General features: G+C 38.1%; 2 protein-coding genes across 2 annotated transcripts; one reads left to right on the top strand and one right to left on the bottom strand.

The window, feature by feature from the left end:
• Positions 1 to 982: 982 nt before the first annotated feature.
• On the bottom strand, positions 983 to 5,753 carry LOC124402362 (CCN family member 3-like). The gene is made up of 5 exons (XM_046875345.1): positions 5,627 to 5,753; positions 4,605 to 4,821; positions 3,473 to 3,715; positions 2,644 to 2,867; positions 983 to 1,497 (listed from the first exon to the last, which is right to left on the bottom strand). The coding sequence occupies exons 1-5, from the start codon at positions 5,687 to 5,689 to the stop codon at positions 1,210 to 1,212; spliced, it is 1,035 nt and encodes a 344-aa protein (XP_046731301.1). The 5' UTR covers positions 5,690 to 5,753; the 3' UTR covers positions 983 to 1,209.
• Positions 5,754 to 7,892: 2,139 nt separating this feature from the next.
• Positions 7,893 to 18,801, top strand: si:ch73-267c23.10 (serine incorporator 3). Its single transcript, XM_046875268.1, has 10 exons — positions 7,893 to 8,104; positions 11,180 to 11,341; positions 11,767 to 11,951; positions 12,138 to 12,217; positions 13,991 to 14,128; positions 14,263 to 14,432; positions 14,743 to 14,833; positions 16,028 to 16,202; positions 16,473 to 16,694; positions 18,374 to 18,801. Exons 1-10 carry the CDS (start codon positions 8,066 to 8,068, stop codon positions 18,522 to 18,524), a joined length of 1,413 nt encoding a protein of 470 aa, XP_046731224.1. The 5' UTR covers positions 7,893 to 8,065; the 3' UTR covers positions 18,525 to 18,801.
• The last annotated feature ends 404 nt before the right edge of the window (positions 18,802 to 19,205 follow it).

Here is a 19,205-nt window from a genome sequence, read left to right as displayed (position 1 = left end):
CAGTTCAGTGAATCTACAATACAATGGCATATTTATTTTTTATTCAACATGTATATTTTCTTGTGTGTGTGTGTGTGTGTGTGTTTGTGTGTGTATAAGTGTGTGTGTGTGCGTGTGTGTGTGTGCGTATATGTATGGGTGTGTGTGTGTGTGTGTGTGTGTATGATTGTGTGTGTGTGTGTGTGTATGGGTTTGTGTGTATGTGTGTATATGTATATGTTTGTGTGTGTGTGTGTGTGTGTATGTACATGTTTGTGTGTGTGTGTGTGTGTGTGTGTATATGTTTGTGTGTGTGTGTGTGTGTGTGTGTGTGTGTATATATGTTTGTGTGTGTGTGTGTGTGTGTGTGTATATATGTTTGTGTGTGTGTGTGTGTGTGTATATATGTGTGTGTGTATATATGTGTGTGTGTGTGTGTGTGTGTGTGTGTGTGTGTGTGTGTGTGTGTGTGTACATGTTTGTGTGTGTGTGTGTGTGTGTGTGTGTGTGTGTGTGTATGTACATGTTTGTTGCAGGTTGCTGGTACTGGAGTCCACAGCTGACTTTATTGTCACTTAATCTGGATTCTCCTCTGCAACCGAATGAAATTCCAATTTAATTTTAATTTTTTTTTACAAATGACATCAGTGACAGATAAAACTGAGACTGACCCAAGAAACAAACTTTCTTTCCATAATGTAATTTAAAAAAGCACGATCTGGAATTCTACTCTCTATGAATCCATTAATGTGATCCCACACTTATTTGTTAATATGAACATGAATAATAATAATATAAAACACACACTCAAAGGCAAGCATTACAAAATGAAAATAAATGATAAAAGCTTTTAAAGCAGCAGTTCTCATATTGGACAGAGGGGGTGGAGGAGGGCAAAGAAAGAAAGATGTAATAAATTATAATATAAATATAATATATATTTTTATTTTATTAACTAATTTGAATGAATTTTAATCGTTTCTATTGCAATCAGCTCATTTACAGGGAGTGTACAGTGGTCGCGTGCAGAGAGAAAACAGAGGGAACGTTGTTTTATAGCTGCTATAATGTAGGCAAAAGCAACAACATATAATGTGACTGTAAACTAATGGACATGTTGCTGTAGTATAAGTTAAATAATACAACCTCTAATACACATCACTTAAACAGCGCATGTGGAGGGAATTATCAATAAAGCTTTAAAAGAAAAACATTTTCAGCACAGACAGTCTACAGCCATGATCGTGTTCTTCTGGAGATGTTGTTATGAGGGCAGGTGTAATGGCAGACGCACGACTCGATCATCATAACGGCATGCTGGGTGATTCGTCCCCAAGGGCACACGAAGGTCACGAGCGCGGTCCTGGTGTACTCGGGGCTGCAGCAGCGTCTGTCAGAACAAGTTCCACAGAACAGCGGCTTGTAGGAGCGATAGCTGTAGCAGCCCTGGTGCTTAAAGTGGTCTGGAGTAGTCGAGCGGTAACTGCTCACACACACACCCAGCTTTTGGAACTGACGCTTAAAACACACAACACAACAGTTTTTATATTTCATGAGCCCACTAGCGTAAAATGCTAATCCTACCAAACATAATAAAAGATATCAAGAGAGGCAATCACTTGTCACGTATACACCAGTATCAGTAAGCCATGATGTGGCACCCCTGGGAGCAGAGGGGGTTCAGAGCCTCATTCAGGGGTTCAGAGCCTCATTCAGGAGCTCAACACGGGCAGCTTGGTGGTGCCAGGACTTGAACTCCTGACCTTCTGATCAGTAAACCAGAGACTTAACCACTGGTCTACCACTCCTGAAATGTCCTGTCATTTTTAAGGCCCTTTATCCCCCATTGTTCCTGGTTATTATGGTCCTATTTTCCCCGAGTTTTATATTCCCTAATCTCAATTTATATACATACATGTCCAGATTCCTGTATTCCTGGAGTTCAATATAAAAATTGATTTATTTATATTATCTTCTATATTCAGTTATATATTCCTAGCAGTCTATATTCCTATATATTTCCAAATTCCTTTATTTCCAGAGTTTTAAAACCCCTGAGATCTTTATTCACAGAGTCACTTTTCTTCTTGTGCACCAAAACTTTGGAATTTCCCCAGACTGGGTTTATTCAGGTTGACATTTTCAGTGTTTTTAAATCTGCTCTTAAAACTGATTTTTCCAGTATAACTTTATGGTGATTTTTGTGAAGTATATATGATGTTTATTTTATTTTTATTCTTTACTTTTTATGCGTGGAAAGAGCTTTGAGATGCAACTTTTAAAGGCACTATATAAAATAAAATTTTATATTATTTATACATTCTTCGAGTTTTATATTCCTAACATTTAATATAGATATAGAGTTTTATTTTACCAACGTCCCACATTCTCAGATTTCTACATTAGGAAAAAAAATCTACATTAAAAGTCCTAGAGTCCCAGAGTTCTACATTAAAAAGTATTACAGGCTAGAAACATGACTATATTCTTAAGAGTTCTAATAAAAAAACAAAAAACAAATTACAGTTAAATATTATTATTATTATTATTATTATTATTTTAATTTTTTAATTTTTTTATTTACATGTTTCTGTTTCAGAGGTTATAAGTTCCTTTGATGCTAATTGTGGTATTAATGATGTATTATTAACAGCTCTGACTCACCGGTTGTGCTCTGGCTGTTGGTCCCCGGTCACATGGCCTGACCACACACAGGCGTGTGTATGTTTGTGGTTGGCAGGCCAAGTTTCTATTTGAGACGCGTGTGGACACACCTGGACCACAGCTGCGTGAACACACACTCCACTCGGTGCTCTGCTCGATGCAGTTGCAGCAGGAGACCCCGCGATGCACCGGTGTGTCCTGCCAGGACCTCACGCCTCGATCAACTGCCATGACAGAAAAGACGTAAACATCCGTAAAGTGTTTCGTGCTGTTTAACATTCTTGGGACTAAAAATGGAACAATTTTATTTATATAAAAAAAAAACACGTTTGAAAATGCAGAGAATTATAATTTCCTATTTATTACAAAGTGCTACATTATACTTTCTATCCATTTATAGTTCCAGTTAGTTCCTGTTCTCACTTACGTTATAGCAGCTGCAAACGCTCTTTCCTCAATCGGTTTTCTTTCTCTTGAATTCAATAACACAAGAAAAAAACCCTGCAGCTTGTAATGTAACAGAACACTGGAGACTCCTCCCATCCATATCAACAACACACAGTTCTCCTCACAGAAAACTTTACACTCACTAGTCTATAAAACACACTTTTCTTTTTTTTTTGACTGCACACCATTATGTTGAAAAGCTGCTTTTCCCCTTACAAACCCCAACAAATGTGGTGGACATGGACTTTACATATATTATGAGACTTCAATCTAAACATAACAATCCTTCTTTTTTTTTTATATTCCAGCTCTGTTCTGTTCGACCACAGAGAGACGCTGCAGAAATGATTAAATGCACGATGGACCTGGTGTTTGTAAATACCTGCAGCGTTTTCCAGCTCAATGTTGTTCTCGGTGCCTTCACACACCCACTCACGGCAGCAGCGGCCTGGGACGTGGACCAGCCTCGGGTGCTGGCAGCTCGCTGTGTTCAGGTCCTCGGTGCACAGGGGGACACACGTAACGCCGCCACCCACACAGCGGCACAGCTGCCTGCAGGAGGGAATAAATGATTGACCTTCCTCGTAGCTCACGCCCAGGTACTCGCAGCCGAGTGTGTTTCTCCCTAAAATATTAAAGAAATGTTTTATAAACAAACCCATTTACACATTTTACTCTGTTACACACTTTACTTTGTTACAACTTTGTTACACACTCCACTTTTTTCCACTTTGCTACACAATTTACTCTGTTACACAATTCACTCTGTTACCCTCTGTTACATACTCCACTCGATTACGCTCTGTTACACTTTGTTGCACACTCCACTCTTTTATACACTGTTACACTTTATTATAAAAAAAGTCCACTTTACTCTGTTACACTTTTACACCCACCACTCCGTTACACACTTTATTCTGTTACACTGTTACACACACCACTTTGTTACACACTTCACTTTTTTACACATCACTCTGTTTTACACTTCACTCTGTTACCCTCTGTTACAGTTTGTTACCCACTCCATTCTGTTACACTCTATTTTACACTCAACTTTGTTACACACTGTTACACACTCCATTGTTATTGTTGTTTAAGGTGAGAAACAGTTCAGAAGTACTGTGTGTGTAATATTTGATTGAACTTATTTTTTATCGTACATACACACATATATTTTAAATAATAACACTGTGGTGAAATAAAATAAATTCCCTGTCAATAAAATTCAACTATATTAACTTTATTATTAATAATATAACATTGTATCCCCTGGTGGTCTAGTGGTTAGGATACAGTGCGGTCCCAAGCCCGGATAAATTGGGAAGGGGTTGCGTTAGGAAGGGCATCCAGCGTAAAACATGTGCCAAATCAAACATGCGGAGGATCCGCTGTGGCGACCCCTAACGGGAGAAGCCGAAGATATATATATATATATATGGGGCCCAAAATTCTGTCCTGCATACCCCCCATAAAACTGTTAATTGCGCCCCTGCACACACACACTCAGCACTTACGAACACACTCTCCAGGTCCATCTGGAAAACTGGCGCTGTAGTCACACTCCAAACCACGCTGAGTGTCACACACGTCTTTTTCAGAGCAAGCTTCACCTTCTTGTCCTGCACAGATCTGACAGCAGCGACACCCATCTGGGACCAGAGGAACCCCGAGGGGACATGATGGGGGGGATGAAGGACACTGGCATAGACCTGAACACAGCCGGCATGTGACCTGCAAAACAGAGACTGATTGTTTTGTGCAGTTAATAATGACCCAGGAGCATTCTGAAGGAGAAACATCATGCAGAACCCATTATTCTTTCTTTCTATCTGACTAACGGAATCAGTTTTATTTCCCAATTTGTTATTAAATGTTTTTTTCCCCTCTGTGGCTTTGAAATGGTTAAATAATTTAAACACAGGCAAAATAATTCACATATTTCAATAACATACAATGTTGGGAATAAGAATTCACCCCTGGAAATGTCCCACATGTACTGCTGTTAAACATACATAACTCACTCAGAGGTTGGGTTGCCAGATCTAATAAAACACTCTGAAATTATTAATAAATACAGAAATATTCACTTTGCTTTAGTGCAATATTTAAACACATCTAAAATAGATTTTACAGAAAGTGCATTAATAAAGCCAATGCAGTGTCAAATATTTAGATGTAAAAACAAAAAAACATTTAACCTGAGCAAAAAGGCAAAGATTTAACTTAAGGAGTTAAGGAGAATGAAAGTGCATGTTATGCAAACTTGGCAACCCTACAAGAGTTCTTAGACATCTAAGACCAATTTTATTGCTTTTTTTTTCCTTGGATATTGAATATTTTAAGCTGAAATAAAATGCATTAAGAATAATTTGTAAATAAAAACTTTTAAGTCTCTTTATATCACACTTTTGTTTTTTATCTAAAAGGAGAAAAATTACACCTTTATACATGTCTTATTGAAAACAGCTCAAAATGATACAAACCTGATCCTGAAACTTCACAGAGAGATTGTGTATAGACTGTAGAGATTCCTGACCTGTACAAAGACGCAGAGAAGGACAAAGAAGGCCAACACAGCTCCTCTGGTTTCCCTCTCCATCCTGCAGACTGAACGTTTCTCCTCAGAGATGTCCCGAATTCCATTAAAGGGCCCGTGTTAGCAAACGGCTCTCCCAGGAGCCTTTCATTTATACCCTCGTGGCTCTGATGTCACGGCCAGAAAGTGCATATAGAAGTTTGACGTGGGTCAAGAAGAGTTTTAGCTGCAGCCAGGACAATTTTTTGATGCTTCTTTTTCTTCTGGCTCTGTAGAGCACGTGTTTCCCGGAGCCTGGAGAAATAACTGTGTGAAAAGTGTGAAAAGAGTGTGATGTAGGTTTTAACGTTTATCTGTTACAGGTACAAAACACACTGTGATCAAATTCTCATCAGACGTTTGGATAGTGTGCATAAAAACTCTTAGTAAGAAATCTACAGGAATTCTAGACGTATTTGTATCACACTATATAAAATACACTGTAAGGCCAAAACTATTAGGACACCTGACTTTTCCAGCCATATGTCCTTCTTCCCCAAAATCATACCACAAAGTTCCAGTGATCAAGAATGAACTTTTTAAAACTCTTACTCATGCATAAATGATATGGGATCTACTCTCTAAACCGAAGGGAATGATACGTGGGCGTTCAAATGTCCACAGTGTTTAAAAAAACAACAACATTTGGAACACTTATTGACATTCATTTAAACTGGGACTTTCTAGGAATCTCTGAAACATTGTTAACAAAATCTTCCCTAACGGCTGCATTAAATATTTCTGTATATAATGTGTTCAGAAATAGAAATAAATCTAGAGGTGGAGATCTGCTGGTCTACGTTACAGAGTCACTCAAATGTTGTCCTTTCAAATTGTGGCATGAAACAGAACTGGAATGTATTGTGTTGAGAGAATCATCAGAAATGCCATTTAATATCATTTGTTGGTATAAACCACCATCAGCTGATAATAGTTTTTGTGAACATTTTTATAATAGTTATTGGTGATTTTAATATAAATTGGGATAATAAAAAATTAAAGAAATTGTAAATAAATTCCATCTAATCCAACTATTGAAAGGTCCAACAAGAGTGACTACTGTATTTACAGACACAAATAAATTAGATGTTTACAAACAATGAAAACATCTAATATTTCGACGGGAATATCTGATAATAATTTTACACTATTGGCACCGAAACTCACTTCTTTAATTAAGGAGTAGTGCAAATTATTCGGCATTTAAGAAATGGTTTAAAGCAAATCATATTTGTAATCGTGTGTATTTTTTTTGGATACTGCCATTATTATCCTTAGTAGTGTTATTGTATGTAATTGTATATGTTATTGTATGTTCATGTTGGATAGCTTATTGTGTTTTTGATTTTTAGGTTGCCTTTTTTAAATCTGGCAAGAGGCAACAGATGAAACTGAGCCATTTGGGCAAACTGTGGATTATTTACAGTATCTTACTGTTGATCAATGAGTACTGTCCCTAATAAATAAATAAATAAATAAATAAATAAAAGAAATAAATACAAAACTTCAAGCCACACAATTGTGTAGGATTGAACTAGAAGACCCAAACCTGTTCCAGCATCACAATGCTGCTGTGCACAAAACCAGCTCCATGAAGATCCGAGAGGATGGAGTGGAAGATCTTGAGTGACCTGCTATAAGCAAAAAAAGTCACAATCTTTATCACGTAACATAAATCCTGATTTTTGAAAAAGTCTTAAGGAGAAAAATATACATTGGAGTAAAAATCCAAATCTCCTGGATCCACCACTGTGTGCTTTTTAAATGTGCTTCAAACATCAAGGTTTATTAGACAAAAGAAGCGAGAAGTCGAGGGTTAACCTTTGTTAAACATGCTGATCGTTTTGTGGAGAGGAACCAGTGTTTATGTAGACATCTTCTACACACGTTCTCACGTCTCCTTCAGCGCTAACATTTAAGATTCTTCACGTCATCTTTAGGAAGCTCGATACAGACAAATCCAAGGAGTGCACAATGTACATTTGTTTTTTAGTTTTTATATGTGATTTGTGATTTTGTTCACTGACCTGAAGCCAAGTTTGATCTATCTATCTATCTATCTATCTATCTATCTATCTATCTATCTATCTATCTATCTATCTATCTATCTATCTATCTATCTATCTATCTATCTATCATCTTTATCTTAAAAAAAAAGGTAACCTTTTTTTTCACAATTAGGGCGGGGCTTGTTGGACAGGTCACGTGATCCACGTTGTACAGTACAGAGGTACCGAAAGTAAACCGAAAGCGCGCTCTGACCAATCAGGATCCAGGTTTAGAAAATTTGATCGACTATAACGGAGGTTTTCTGAGCTCGTGCAGCCGCTGGGAGATCTGATTTGATCACGCCTTTCCACGCGTGTTTTTGCGACCGCCCGTGCGCTCTGGAGGAGGATAATGGGAGCGACTTTGGGGAGCTTCAGCCTCCTGCCCTGGGTACGGAACTTCATATCCTGATTTATCTCTTAATGAATTAACTAGAGAGAGAAGGAGAGAGAGAGAGAGAGAGAGAGAGCTTTCTAATCTAATACACTATAAAATCATATGCACGCGAGCGCGCGCTTTAATCCCTGTTTTTAGCGGTTTTGCGCGCGCCCCCGGTTCCTCTCTCTGATCAGACGGGATTGAACGTGTTGCCTTCATTTAATCCTCCTAACCGGATTAGACATCACAGTCCAGTGCGGTTACACACCCAGCACACAGGATATAACACCCCCCAACCACCACACCCTTAGAGCCAGATGTGTTCCAGATGTTTAAATTGCAGGTTTCAGGTGTGTCAGGAAGTGAAATGAGACGTGGAGGCGTTGGTGTTTCAGAAAGAATGAATCTTGAGGTACTTTCCTAAACTAGAGATTAGATCTTAGATCTTGGAAGGTTCATGAGACACAGGAGACAGAGAAGTAAAAGAAGTAGAAGAAGAAGAGGAAGGAGAAGAAGAAGCATAATGACATTTGTCAGACAACAGACTTGTTTATACCTTTAGTATGTACCTTCCACCCTGGTATGATGATTCATCCACATATTCAACAGTGGTGGCCATTAGGGCCAGCAAGATCTTCTCTGCTCTCCTAAACTCAACCAGAATCACTCATTCTTTGACTTTTCAGTTCACGTTCTGTGCGGTGCCACAGAGTGTCATTTTACATTAGACTTTCTATCCAATCAGATTTCAGTCATCACTTCACGTATTGCCGTACGGTCACTATTGTAAGCACAGCAGGGTTTTTTGTTTTTACGATGAACTCCATGTTGCCTTAAAATTGACGATTGAACCAATCAGATTGCGTTCTCCGAGGCCTTCTAGCTGGCGTCCAAACACGTCGCCATTTTCACGTCCTGTGATTGGATGTTCAGAGAGCGTCACTAGTCAGAGCTCACAAACCGCATCTGGAGATGATGTATGAGGGAGGTGCAGTTGTGGCTACAGTGAAAGGAGACGTGTTGAATTGTGTTCATTGGGTTTCTTGCTTTAGTGATGACTTTAGTGATCACCTACATTCTCCTGTGTGTGATGCAGAGCTCTGCTCTACTGCGTTTTTCTATAATAACAAGACAAATAACAAGAGGAACATAACAACAACAACAACAACAACAACAACAATAATAATAGTAGATGTGATCTTTATAGTGAGATCCACACTGCAGATGGTTTCACTTTCACTTCCCAGAAATAAAGAGTGTATGATTTGTTATTCTTCAGCAGATTTGGGTGTGAACCTGACAAACCAGATGTTTAGCTTTAGCTCACAGTGTCCATTATTTAGCAAAATCTCAGATCTGCAATTGTGTTGTTGACCTTTAACAAGAATCAGAAATGTGCCGTGTGTTTAATGAGCTTTAGATTTAAATCTGAGTTGTTGAATTAATGTTTTGTTTCTAAATAATTATAAAATTAATACTAAAAACTTTAATTTACATTTTTTTAAAAAAAAATCTGAGTGGTGCTTGAAGATGTGAAATCAGTCAGTAAATGTGAAAGGAGTTTAGCAATTTCTCATATTTCAGTAGTTAACGAGCACGTGACCTCATGTGACCTCATATAGAAGCAGAAGAACTTGAGTGTCCTGCACTTCCCCACTGAACATCTTTGGGATGAACTGGAGACTGAAGACTGGAGATTTACCTTCTCCAGCATCAGTGTCTGATCTGACTAATGCTCATGTAGAGTGTAGAATGATCTCAACTCCCTGCTGGAAAAGATCTGGACATTCTTCTGGCCAATACTGCACACGAATTAGACCTTCTGATTGGTGGAAAGATCAGGCAGCATTGAGGTCGATACAATCTAAACATGTTTATTTAATAAATTGAAAAACCTTGATTATAGAAATGAATTGAACTGTGTGTAAAATGATAATTATGGGGTATTTAAGGGGGCATTAATTTGCATATTTAAAGAGGGGTTTACATCTTATTTACATATTGGAAACAATAATTAGTGCAGTGGAAAGAATACGTTCCTTCACTGTATCTGAAGAATGATTTCTGTTTTGTCTAGTTTGCTTTGTTCATGTCAGACAAGGACACACACACACACACACACACACACACACACACACACACACACACACACAAACACTGTTTTTTTTTTTAAGATTTTCACTTCAGGGTTAAAGCTGTATAAAAGTACTGATAGGACTGAATCTGCACGGTATTTAAATGGTATTCCAGGTGCGTTTTAAGGTGTATTTGAGGGGTGCTGAATTTTTTTAGAGATATTCAAAAGGTTTAAAGTTTTTCTACCTTATAAGATAAATTACGCCGTGTTTTGGGAAACTAAGAAAAGTTTTTGCAGTGAAAAGCGTAATGAGGAAATGCTGCACTGTATCGGAAGAACGGGTCCTGTTTTATCTGGAAAGCAAAGCAAAAATATGTCAAGGTCAGAAGATACACACACACACACACACACACACACACACACACACACACACACACACACACTCAGCACTTATGAACACACTCTCCAGGTCCATTTACACACACAGACGGCACTGTTCCAGCTTGAGGTGTTTCCTGAGGTCACATCATGCAGTATTCATTTTTTCAATATGTTTTTGCGGTTATTAAACCTTCCATTGTCGAGTTAAAGACCTGTGATGATTTAAACATCTGAATCAGACACTGAACATCGGTTTCCTGAAAGTGATATGATATAATATGAGCGTGATGAGAGTCATTCTGACAGTCAAGAAAATCACTGCAGTGTAAATAAAAATTAATTATTACTTCATATTTCTGCTTATAATAAAGTCATTTCCTGCATGTGAACTGATTTAAGATTTTTCATCTCAGTTCAACTTATTAAATTCAGTAAAACTATGTTGAATTTATTTATTTATTTACTGTATTTAATAAATACTGGTTGAATTGGTGTCTACTGGGTGTTTCAGTGGTGTTTAAGGGGTATTTAAGTGGTATTTGAGGGTGTATTTTGAATGTAATGTGTTTGATGTGTGTGTGTGTGTGTGTGTGTGTGTGTGTGTGTGTGTGTGTGTGTGTGTGTTTAAGGCTCAGTGTCTGTGCGGACCAGCGACGTGTCTGGCGTGTCGATTTTTCTCGAAATGTAAGAACTCAATAGTGACTCGAATCATTTACACCTTGATCCTGTTCCTGGACACCATCATCGCCTTCATCATGCTGTCACCCAGCGTTGAGCAACGAATGAGACAGGTAACACACACACACACACACACACACACACACACACACACACACACACACACACACACCATTCTCCCAGTTATTCAAGAAAACATTTATGATTGGAAGTGGTACTGTAGCTCAAATCACCACCAAGCTGCCACTGCTGGGCCCCTGGGCAAGGCCCTTAACCCTTAACTACTCATTTACATTGATCTGATTCCTACAGCTGAGCAGCTCTGGGGTTAAGGGTCTTGCGGTTTCATCTTCAGTCTGATGAGTTTCATTTGCAGTTGAATGAGTGAATGATTGAGATGATAAATAATGCATTTGAGGTTATAATGTGATGTTTTGAGATCATGGCGTGTACGAATGCGTACAGTAGAATGTGAGTGGAGGAATAAATCACCTGTAATGAAAATGAGGAGAGTATATTTTCTGATTCACTTATCCAGATCCCCGGATTGTGTGAAAACAATATGACGTCCACCGCCGCAGGAATGTTTCAGTGTGAGACGTTCGTGGGCTACAGAGCCGTGTATCGTCTTTGCTTTGGCATAAGCACAAGCTTTCTGGTGTTTTTTCTTCTTACCATCAAAATTAAGAACACCAGAGACCCTCGAGCTGCAATTCACAACGGGTAAAAGGAAAAAGCTAACGCACTGACGAGGGCTAATTAACCCTCACACCGGCCTGCAGTACAATTTCTTTTTCTAATGTTTGCTAGATGTTGTGAATGTTATGTTCTGTGTTTCTCTCAGAGATTTCTTTCTTTCTTTCTTTCTTTCTTTCTTTCTTTCTTTCTTTCTTTCTTTCTTTTTTTTAGATTCTGGTTTTTCAAGATTGCACTCATTATCGGGCTCACTGTCGCCGCCTTTTACATCCCACAGGGAGGATTCTCCTACAGTAAGAGACACACACTTTATATAAATGCACCACATGCAGGTCGTCCCCGAGTTCCGATGACCATGAAAATATCGCAAGTTGAGACATGACCTCGCCGACCCAGGAGTCTTAAAGAATGGTGATCATTATGGGGTGGTACACTGTGATTTGTTATAAATTTAACACATTACAGTACATAATTGAGTAAAACAGAGCAATTTACAGTATTGTACTGTATATACTCTACAGTATATATGATGTAGCCGGTGTGGGGCGGCGAGCGGCGGTTCACGTGTGAAGGGCGGAGTCAGATAAAAGCAGCAGTAAGAATCACTTCTGTATATGATGAGACTCATCAGTGTCTCTTTTCAGTGTCCGGTGATGCGATAAAAAGCAGAGAGACGAGAGCTACAAACAGGCATCGAAACACCAAAAACAGAAAAAATACACGCTTTAACACCGAGAGAACCGAACTCGACCGCTGGCGAGAGTGAAGCGTCTCACAGAGGGATGCGAACATCCTGTCAGCGTCCCAACGTATCGTAACACATACATACGCTGCTACGTTATTTTATTACAATCGTAAATCAAACCATCGTAACTCGGGGAACTGTATTTTTTTTTTACACATTTACAAAAGTGTTTATTGTTCACAACCAAATCATTATGCATACATTTTCTTCATATTATTTTTATTGCCAGTGAGTGCAAAAGTTTACACCCCCCCATTGATTTCTGTACCTTTCCTGAAATAAGAAAAGCAGAAACATACACCAGCAGCCTCGGCAAAAAATATAAATACAGTGCATTTATCATAATATAAATATTCACAACCTGGATGTGGAGCAGTCTGGGATCGAGACAAAATCATGATGATCACCAATAATCAGCTGATAAAGAATTACACTATCCATCAGCTCTATATAGTATAGAGTTATATCATATAATGTGAATGTATCACATGATCACAACATTAATTCATTAAGTAGCTCTTGATTTTTTGGTCTTATATATATTATAATTTTTGTTTCATCATCCGACTCCAAATCTGAACAATATAAAATATTACACAAACTGATCATATTATCACGTTTGTTTATTGTTGTAAAGAGCAAATATCTTCGATTTGTTTTGTGCAGACTCTGACTCCTGCACTCAACCATAGAATCGACATAAGAGTGGTATCAAAAAGCTTTGGTATCAAAAGAAAGTACTTTATTTATCTACGTCTTCTGACAATCACCTATACAATAGTCCCCTTGCACAGCAATACAGCTCTCACAGAGTTCTTTTTGAATTCTCCTGGAAGTCTTCTTTTCGAATTGTGGTCAATCATCATCTGTGATTCTGTGCAACGGTGTCAAAACAGAGATCTTTAAACTGTATCTTCGGGAAGAGGGTGAAGTTTGCAGGAGTAAAATCTGGCGAGTAGCACGGGTGTGGAAGAAAGATCATGTCTTTTCTGTCGAGAAACTCAAATGTGAGGAGAGCTGGGTAACAGGGTGCATTGTCATCGTGGAGCATCCAGTTTTTCTTGCTGTCCATGATGAAATTGTGACTAGAATAAAACAGCACCAGTCGCACTGCTCCTGATGGACACAGGACGATGTCTTTGGCACACTGACTTATGTAGGTCGGTGCTCCGTGTGACTGTGTGTGCAGCCTTGTGCTGCCATCTGCTGGCATGTTACAAAACTAGTCTTGAAAATTTTGGATACAACTTATAATGACTTAGTGTGATGGATGTAATAAACATATACAGTATGTAGATGTTTATTAATCTTTTTTGCTCAGTTTGGTTTATTGTAGGTGCCGTTGGAGCGTTCGCCTTCATCCTCATCCAGCTCATCCTCCTCATGGACTTTGTGCACTCATGGAGCGAGTCGTGGATTGACAAGATGGAGAACGAGAACAAGAAGCTCTGGGGTTGTGGTGCGTGAGTGTAAATTCATAACAGCTCATTAAGGATCATGTTTTCACACCGAGATATAACACATGGGGCAGTTGGGTTGTTCTTTATTTGGATTTCAGGGTTTGGTTTATTTTCTCTCGTTCTCTTTCTCCAGCCCTGTCTAGTGTAACGTCACTGAACTACTCTCTGTCCATCACTGCCGTCACGCTCATGTACATATTTTACGCTCAGCCCGAAAAGTGTGCTCTCAACAGGTTCTTCATCTTCTTCAACCTCATCCTGTGCATCATCGCTTCAGTCATCTCTGTTCTGAAGAAAGTCCAAGTAAGTGATATATTCCTTATAAACCGATTCCACGAATAGTTCCAGGGGGTCCGAGGTTTCAGGAACCAGCGAGAATAAAAGTACATGTGCGTCATTCATAAAATATTCACTCAAAAATTCCACCACTGTGTTTTTAGAGGAGACACGCAGGGGGCGTGGCTTATAGGTGATTCCAAAAATAAACCAGAAATAAACCACACAATGATGGAATTTCAGTGTTGCTGTTGCTTTTAAATCTCAAACTCTTATTATTTTATTTATTCTTTTTTCTCAGGTTTGATCATTTTATATCACTTTTTTTTATTTACAGAAACATCTTCCTGCTTCTGGACTAATGCAGTCGTCCTTCATCACTCTGTACACCATGTACCTCACCTGGTCGGCCGTCACAAACGAACCAGGTACCATGATCTTTTCCCCGTCCAAGAATATTCAATAGAAATAGGAAATGCCACTTAACTCCATGTCCCCAGTGTGGAAATTATGGCAAGAATTGTTTCACTGTCTACAACAACCCTGGAGCATGTTTCTCTAAACCAGGGGTCCCTAAACTTTTTTCTGTGAGGGCCACGTAATATCTGTCTGGACAGAGTGACTACCAGTGTTATTGTGGAGATTTTATTAGGATATTAAATACACACAAATGAGTGTTACTTTTTTTTAAGAGATGTATCGCCTACTCAAAAGCGTTATGTCATAGTGCCATTTTTTTCATATTCATTGCTATTAAAATCAAAACATGTATTTACTTATGCTTGTGGTTGGTGGGTGAAGCTAACAAATAATTAGGCTACGTCAATAACTAGAGGTCGACCGATAGTGGATTTTACCGATACCGAAAGCTCGGTCAGATCGTACTCACCAACAACCGATTAATTAACTGATTTAAGTGATTTTTAAAAGTGGATTAAAAACATACTCCATGTAAAAAAGTGCTGACTCATGAAAATGTGCTAAATGAAAAATATGAATATATTCATTAATAAATATAATTATATAATTGATAAATTATAAATATAGCGCTCTCCGTGCAGCACGCAGTCTCACGTGTAAAAACAGCAAAAACAGCACGTGGTGTCAGTGATCCGCCTATAGAGGTCGCTCTCGAGTTGACCTGGATGGATTTTCGCCAATAGCTGAGTTAGTTTGAAAGCGAGATTTTATTAAATACAGAAATGATCAGGAAACAAATTCAACCCAGTTACCTTCATTCATTATACATTTTTTTAAACAATCTTTTTGCTCTTTTTTGAATTTTGCTGTAATGTTCTGTAAAACCTTACCGTGTCGTAGGAACACGGAGTCTGCTTTAGATGAATTGTGCATTAGCTGTCCAGCTAGCTACTAGCAAGTGTTTAAATTAAGATAATAAATTGCAATTTTATATATACATTTTCTAGGATAAATGCGAAAGCGAAACCTGTCATGCTAAAAGTAACGCAGGTGATTTTTACTTAGACAGAAGTACGGTGAGGGATCCAGCAGAGAACATTCTGTTTTGGAGTCCAGACGTCTTGGAGATATCTTTACCAAGAGCTTTGCCAGATTCCATGAAAACAAATGAGAGGAATCTCTTTTTTTTATGTTTTCTGCAGAGAAAGTGTGCAATCCCAGCCTGCTGAGCTTCTTCCAACCGTTCCCCATCTCCAACATCTCTTCCACAAACCAAACCCTGGTGGACCCGCCCATCGCGCATCCTCATTTCCTGTGGGAGGACACGCAAAGCATCGTGGGATTGACTATTTTCGTCTTGTGTATTTTATTCTCGAGGTATGAGTAATACATCATCCGATATTCATCCCGCAGATATAAAATGTTCATGTTCATTCAGACACAAGGATGTGTGATCAGTGTCAACACCATCCCAGTAGGGTCGAGGTCAAATCTCTATAGTAGAAGATCTTCCACTGTAACCCACGTAAACACGGGCATGAGACGTTTCACAGTTCAGAAAATCTACAAACTACATCCATTAAACTTCTCATACTGGTTTATCATGTTGGTTTGGTTTGTCATTATTTGACTCCCTGATCTCCACAGCATTCGCTCGTCCAGCACCAGCCAGGTGAACAAACTCTTCCTGACTCCTTCAGACGCCGTGCAGATGGAGGACTGTTCCACAGGTAGTTTCGGCGACTCGGACGGTCCCAGACGGATCATAGATAACGAGGGGGAATGCGTCCAGTACAGCTACTGCTGCTTTCACCTCCAGCTGTGTCTCGCTTCTTTCTACATCATGATGACACTCACAAACTGGTACATGTGAGTTACAGCTTCATCCAACTCCATTTCACTCATAATCATCTCATAATCTGCTGAAGACAGCTCTAATACTCTTCTACTCTAATGTCACATTATGGTCTGGTTTTATTTGATTCGGACACAAACACAAATTACAGAGAGGTGTGTAAAAGGGGGCGGAGCTTCATAACATTTTTAAGAAATGAAATGAAATGGTGTAACTGATGGAGCCTGAACAGGAACTTTATAGGAAGGCAGATAAATAGTGGTGGATGAAGTACACAAAGTGTGAAGTTCAGTGAAAGTAGAGACAAAATATTACTGCAGTAAAAGTGTCCCTTTAAACTTTCACTTGAGTAAAAATACAAACGTTTTTACCTTCAAATGAACTGAAGAATCCAAAGTGATTTATTCTGGATATAATGTTCCTATTATCATTTTGATCACGATCACCTCAGTTTATGTAAAAAGACTTGAATATTTAAAATATCTTAAAATTATCACGAGCCCAAAACCTTCTTCAGTAAAATAATCACACGTGTGTGTGTCGAGTTCGAGTCTGGAGTTTCTTCATCATTTATTCCTCTCTAAATGTTCTGCTTGATGTTGAACTGATGCTGAACTGTATGTTGGTGATCAGTAGCGACACTAAGCGCCGATCAGAACACGTGTAAAACAGAGCGTGCGCTCGATCCTGATTGGAGACTCGCTGCGTGTTTCACCAGTTACGTTTTTATCCTCATTAATAAAAATACACGACTGATTTCACTAAATGCAGTTGAGTAAAAGAAATTTGACTTTTAAATGGAGTGAAGTTTCAGTAAAAATCTCACCACATGGAAACACTTCAGTAAAGTTCAGATACGAGTTACATTTACTTTATTACTGTTCGTATCTTTTTTATAAAGATCTCCAACTTGAAGAAGAAGAAAAAGCAGGAGTCCCCACAAAAGAGGCGTTGCTATGGAAATGATATCGCATTTGGGAAGGATGATGGATCTGATTCCAGATGTTGTAGAGATTCATTCAGACACCAGTGTGTTAGTAAAGTCAGGTAGTGATGTAGGTGAAAAGGTGAGGAGGTTCCTGGGGTGCAGTCAGAGTTCACATTCATCCCAAAGCTGTTCAATAGGGTTGAGATCAGAACTAAAACTTTAATAATTAAAACTTAAAATAAAATTAAAAGTTTATTAGTTGGTTGCACTATAAATGTAACATTTACACTTCCACAGTCACTGCTAAGATAAGTTCTTAATTTATTCAGAGCAGTGAGTAAATCAACACTGGTTCACTGGGTTGCAGAAGAAAGAAACCATCAGCATAAAACTCTGTTGTGAGGAATCAATAATAAACATAAAACAAACAGGGAAAAATAATCGCTAGTTGAAGTGTTTGAGGAACATGGAGGTGTTCACCCAGGGTTTAAAAGATATCCAGGACATCAGTTGAAGTTCCTCGGTAGCAGAACAGAGAAGAGTCTCGATATATAAACCTAAATTTACACTCAGGAACAGAGGAACGATGTCTAACGAGACACAAGTAAAATCTTATCAGCAGGAAGCTGAAGCAGGAACAGGAGCAGAGGGAAACAGGAAACAGGAAGTGATCAAGAATCCTTTGTGTTTTTTTGTTTCTGGACATAATGTATTTTTTATTTATTATTTACAGTAAAAGTGAATATTTGTGTTTTTCTGGAACAGACCCGACGTTGACTACAGTAACATTGCACACAAGCGAGGAGCGGTCTGGGTGAAAATCGCGTCCAGCTGGACGTGTCTCGTCCTCTACGTCATGACCCTCATCAACCCCATCATCTGCAAAGACAGAGACTTTCATAACCACTTAAACTGACGCACAGATATTTTACAAATGATTTTTGACATTTTATTGCATTTCTGTTACAATTTTATACAGCATTGGATTTCTTTTATAAGATTTTAGGTAAAAAAAATTAGATTTTTGTAAACTTTTTTATTTGCATATTTTTAGAAAAACATTTTGAAATAACTTTATGCATATTGTTCATAAACCGACAGTTTTTTGAACAAGTTTTTTTATAGTCGCAGTATTTGTTTTTTTCTCATGTTGTTCATTAATTTAAAAAATCTAATTTTTCCCGAGTTTTTATCTCAAATTTTCTTCTTTTTTTCTTTTCTTCTTTTTCTACTTATAAGATTTTCTTTTTACATTTTAGTGATTGTCATATTGCTATACAACATTTTTTTGACATTTTCAGGTTTTTTTTTTTAACAGGGATTTTATATGAAGTTCAATTTTTGTCCTTTTTTTGTATGTATAACTGACATTTTTTGGGAAAAACATTTTCAGAGATTCTGAGAAATATGACCTTTTTTTTTTTGAGCTCTTACATTGAAAAAGTTTAGTTGGACAAAATATTGTGAAATTATTTTCTTGATTTTTAATAAACAGGCTTTATGTAACTTTTGAGAAATATTACATAGAAAAGTGTGTATAAGATTTATTACCATTTCTAGAAATATTGTCGCATTTCTCTCAAAGATTTTTCAAATT

The sequence above is a fragment of the Silurus meridionalis genome, chromosome 19 (genome assembly GCF_014805685.1).
Source record: "Silurus meridionalis isolate SWU-2019-XX chromosome 19, ASM1480568v1, whole genome shotgun sequence".
NCBI classification, from domain to species: Eukaryota; Metazoa; Chordata; class Actinopteri; order Siluriformes; family Siluridae; genus Silurus; species Silurus meridionalis.
The sequence above is the reverse complement of the archived record's forward strand: the minus strand, read 5'-3'. Positions and strand labels throughout refer to the sequence as shown.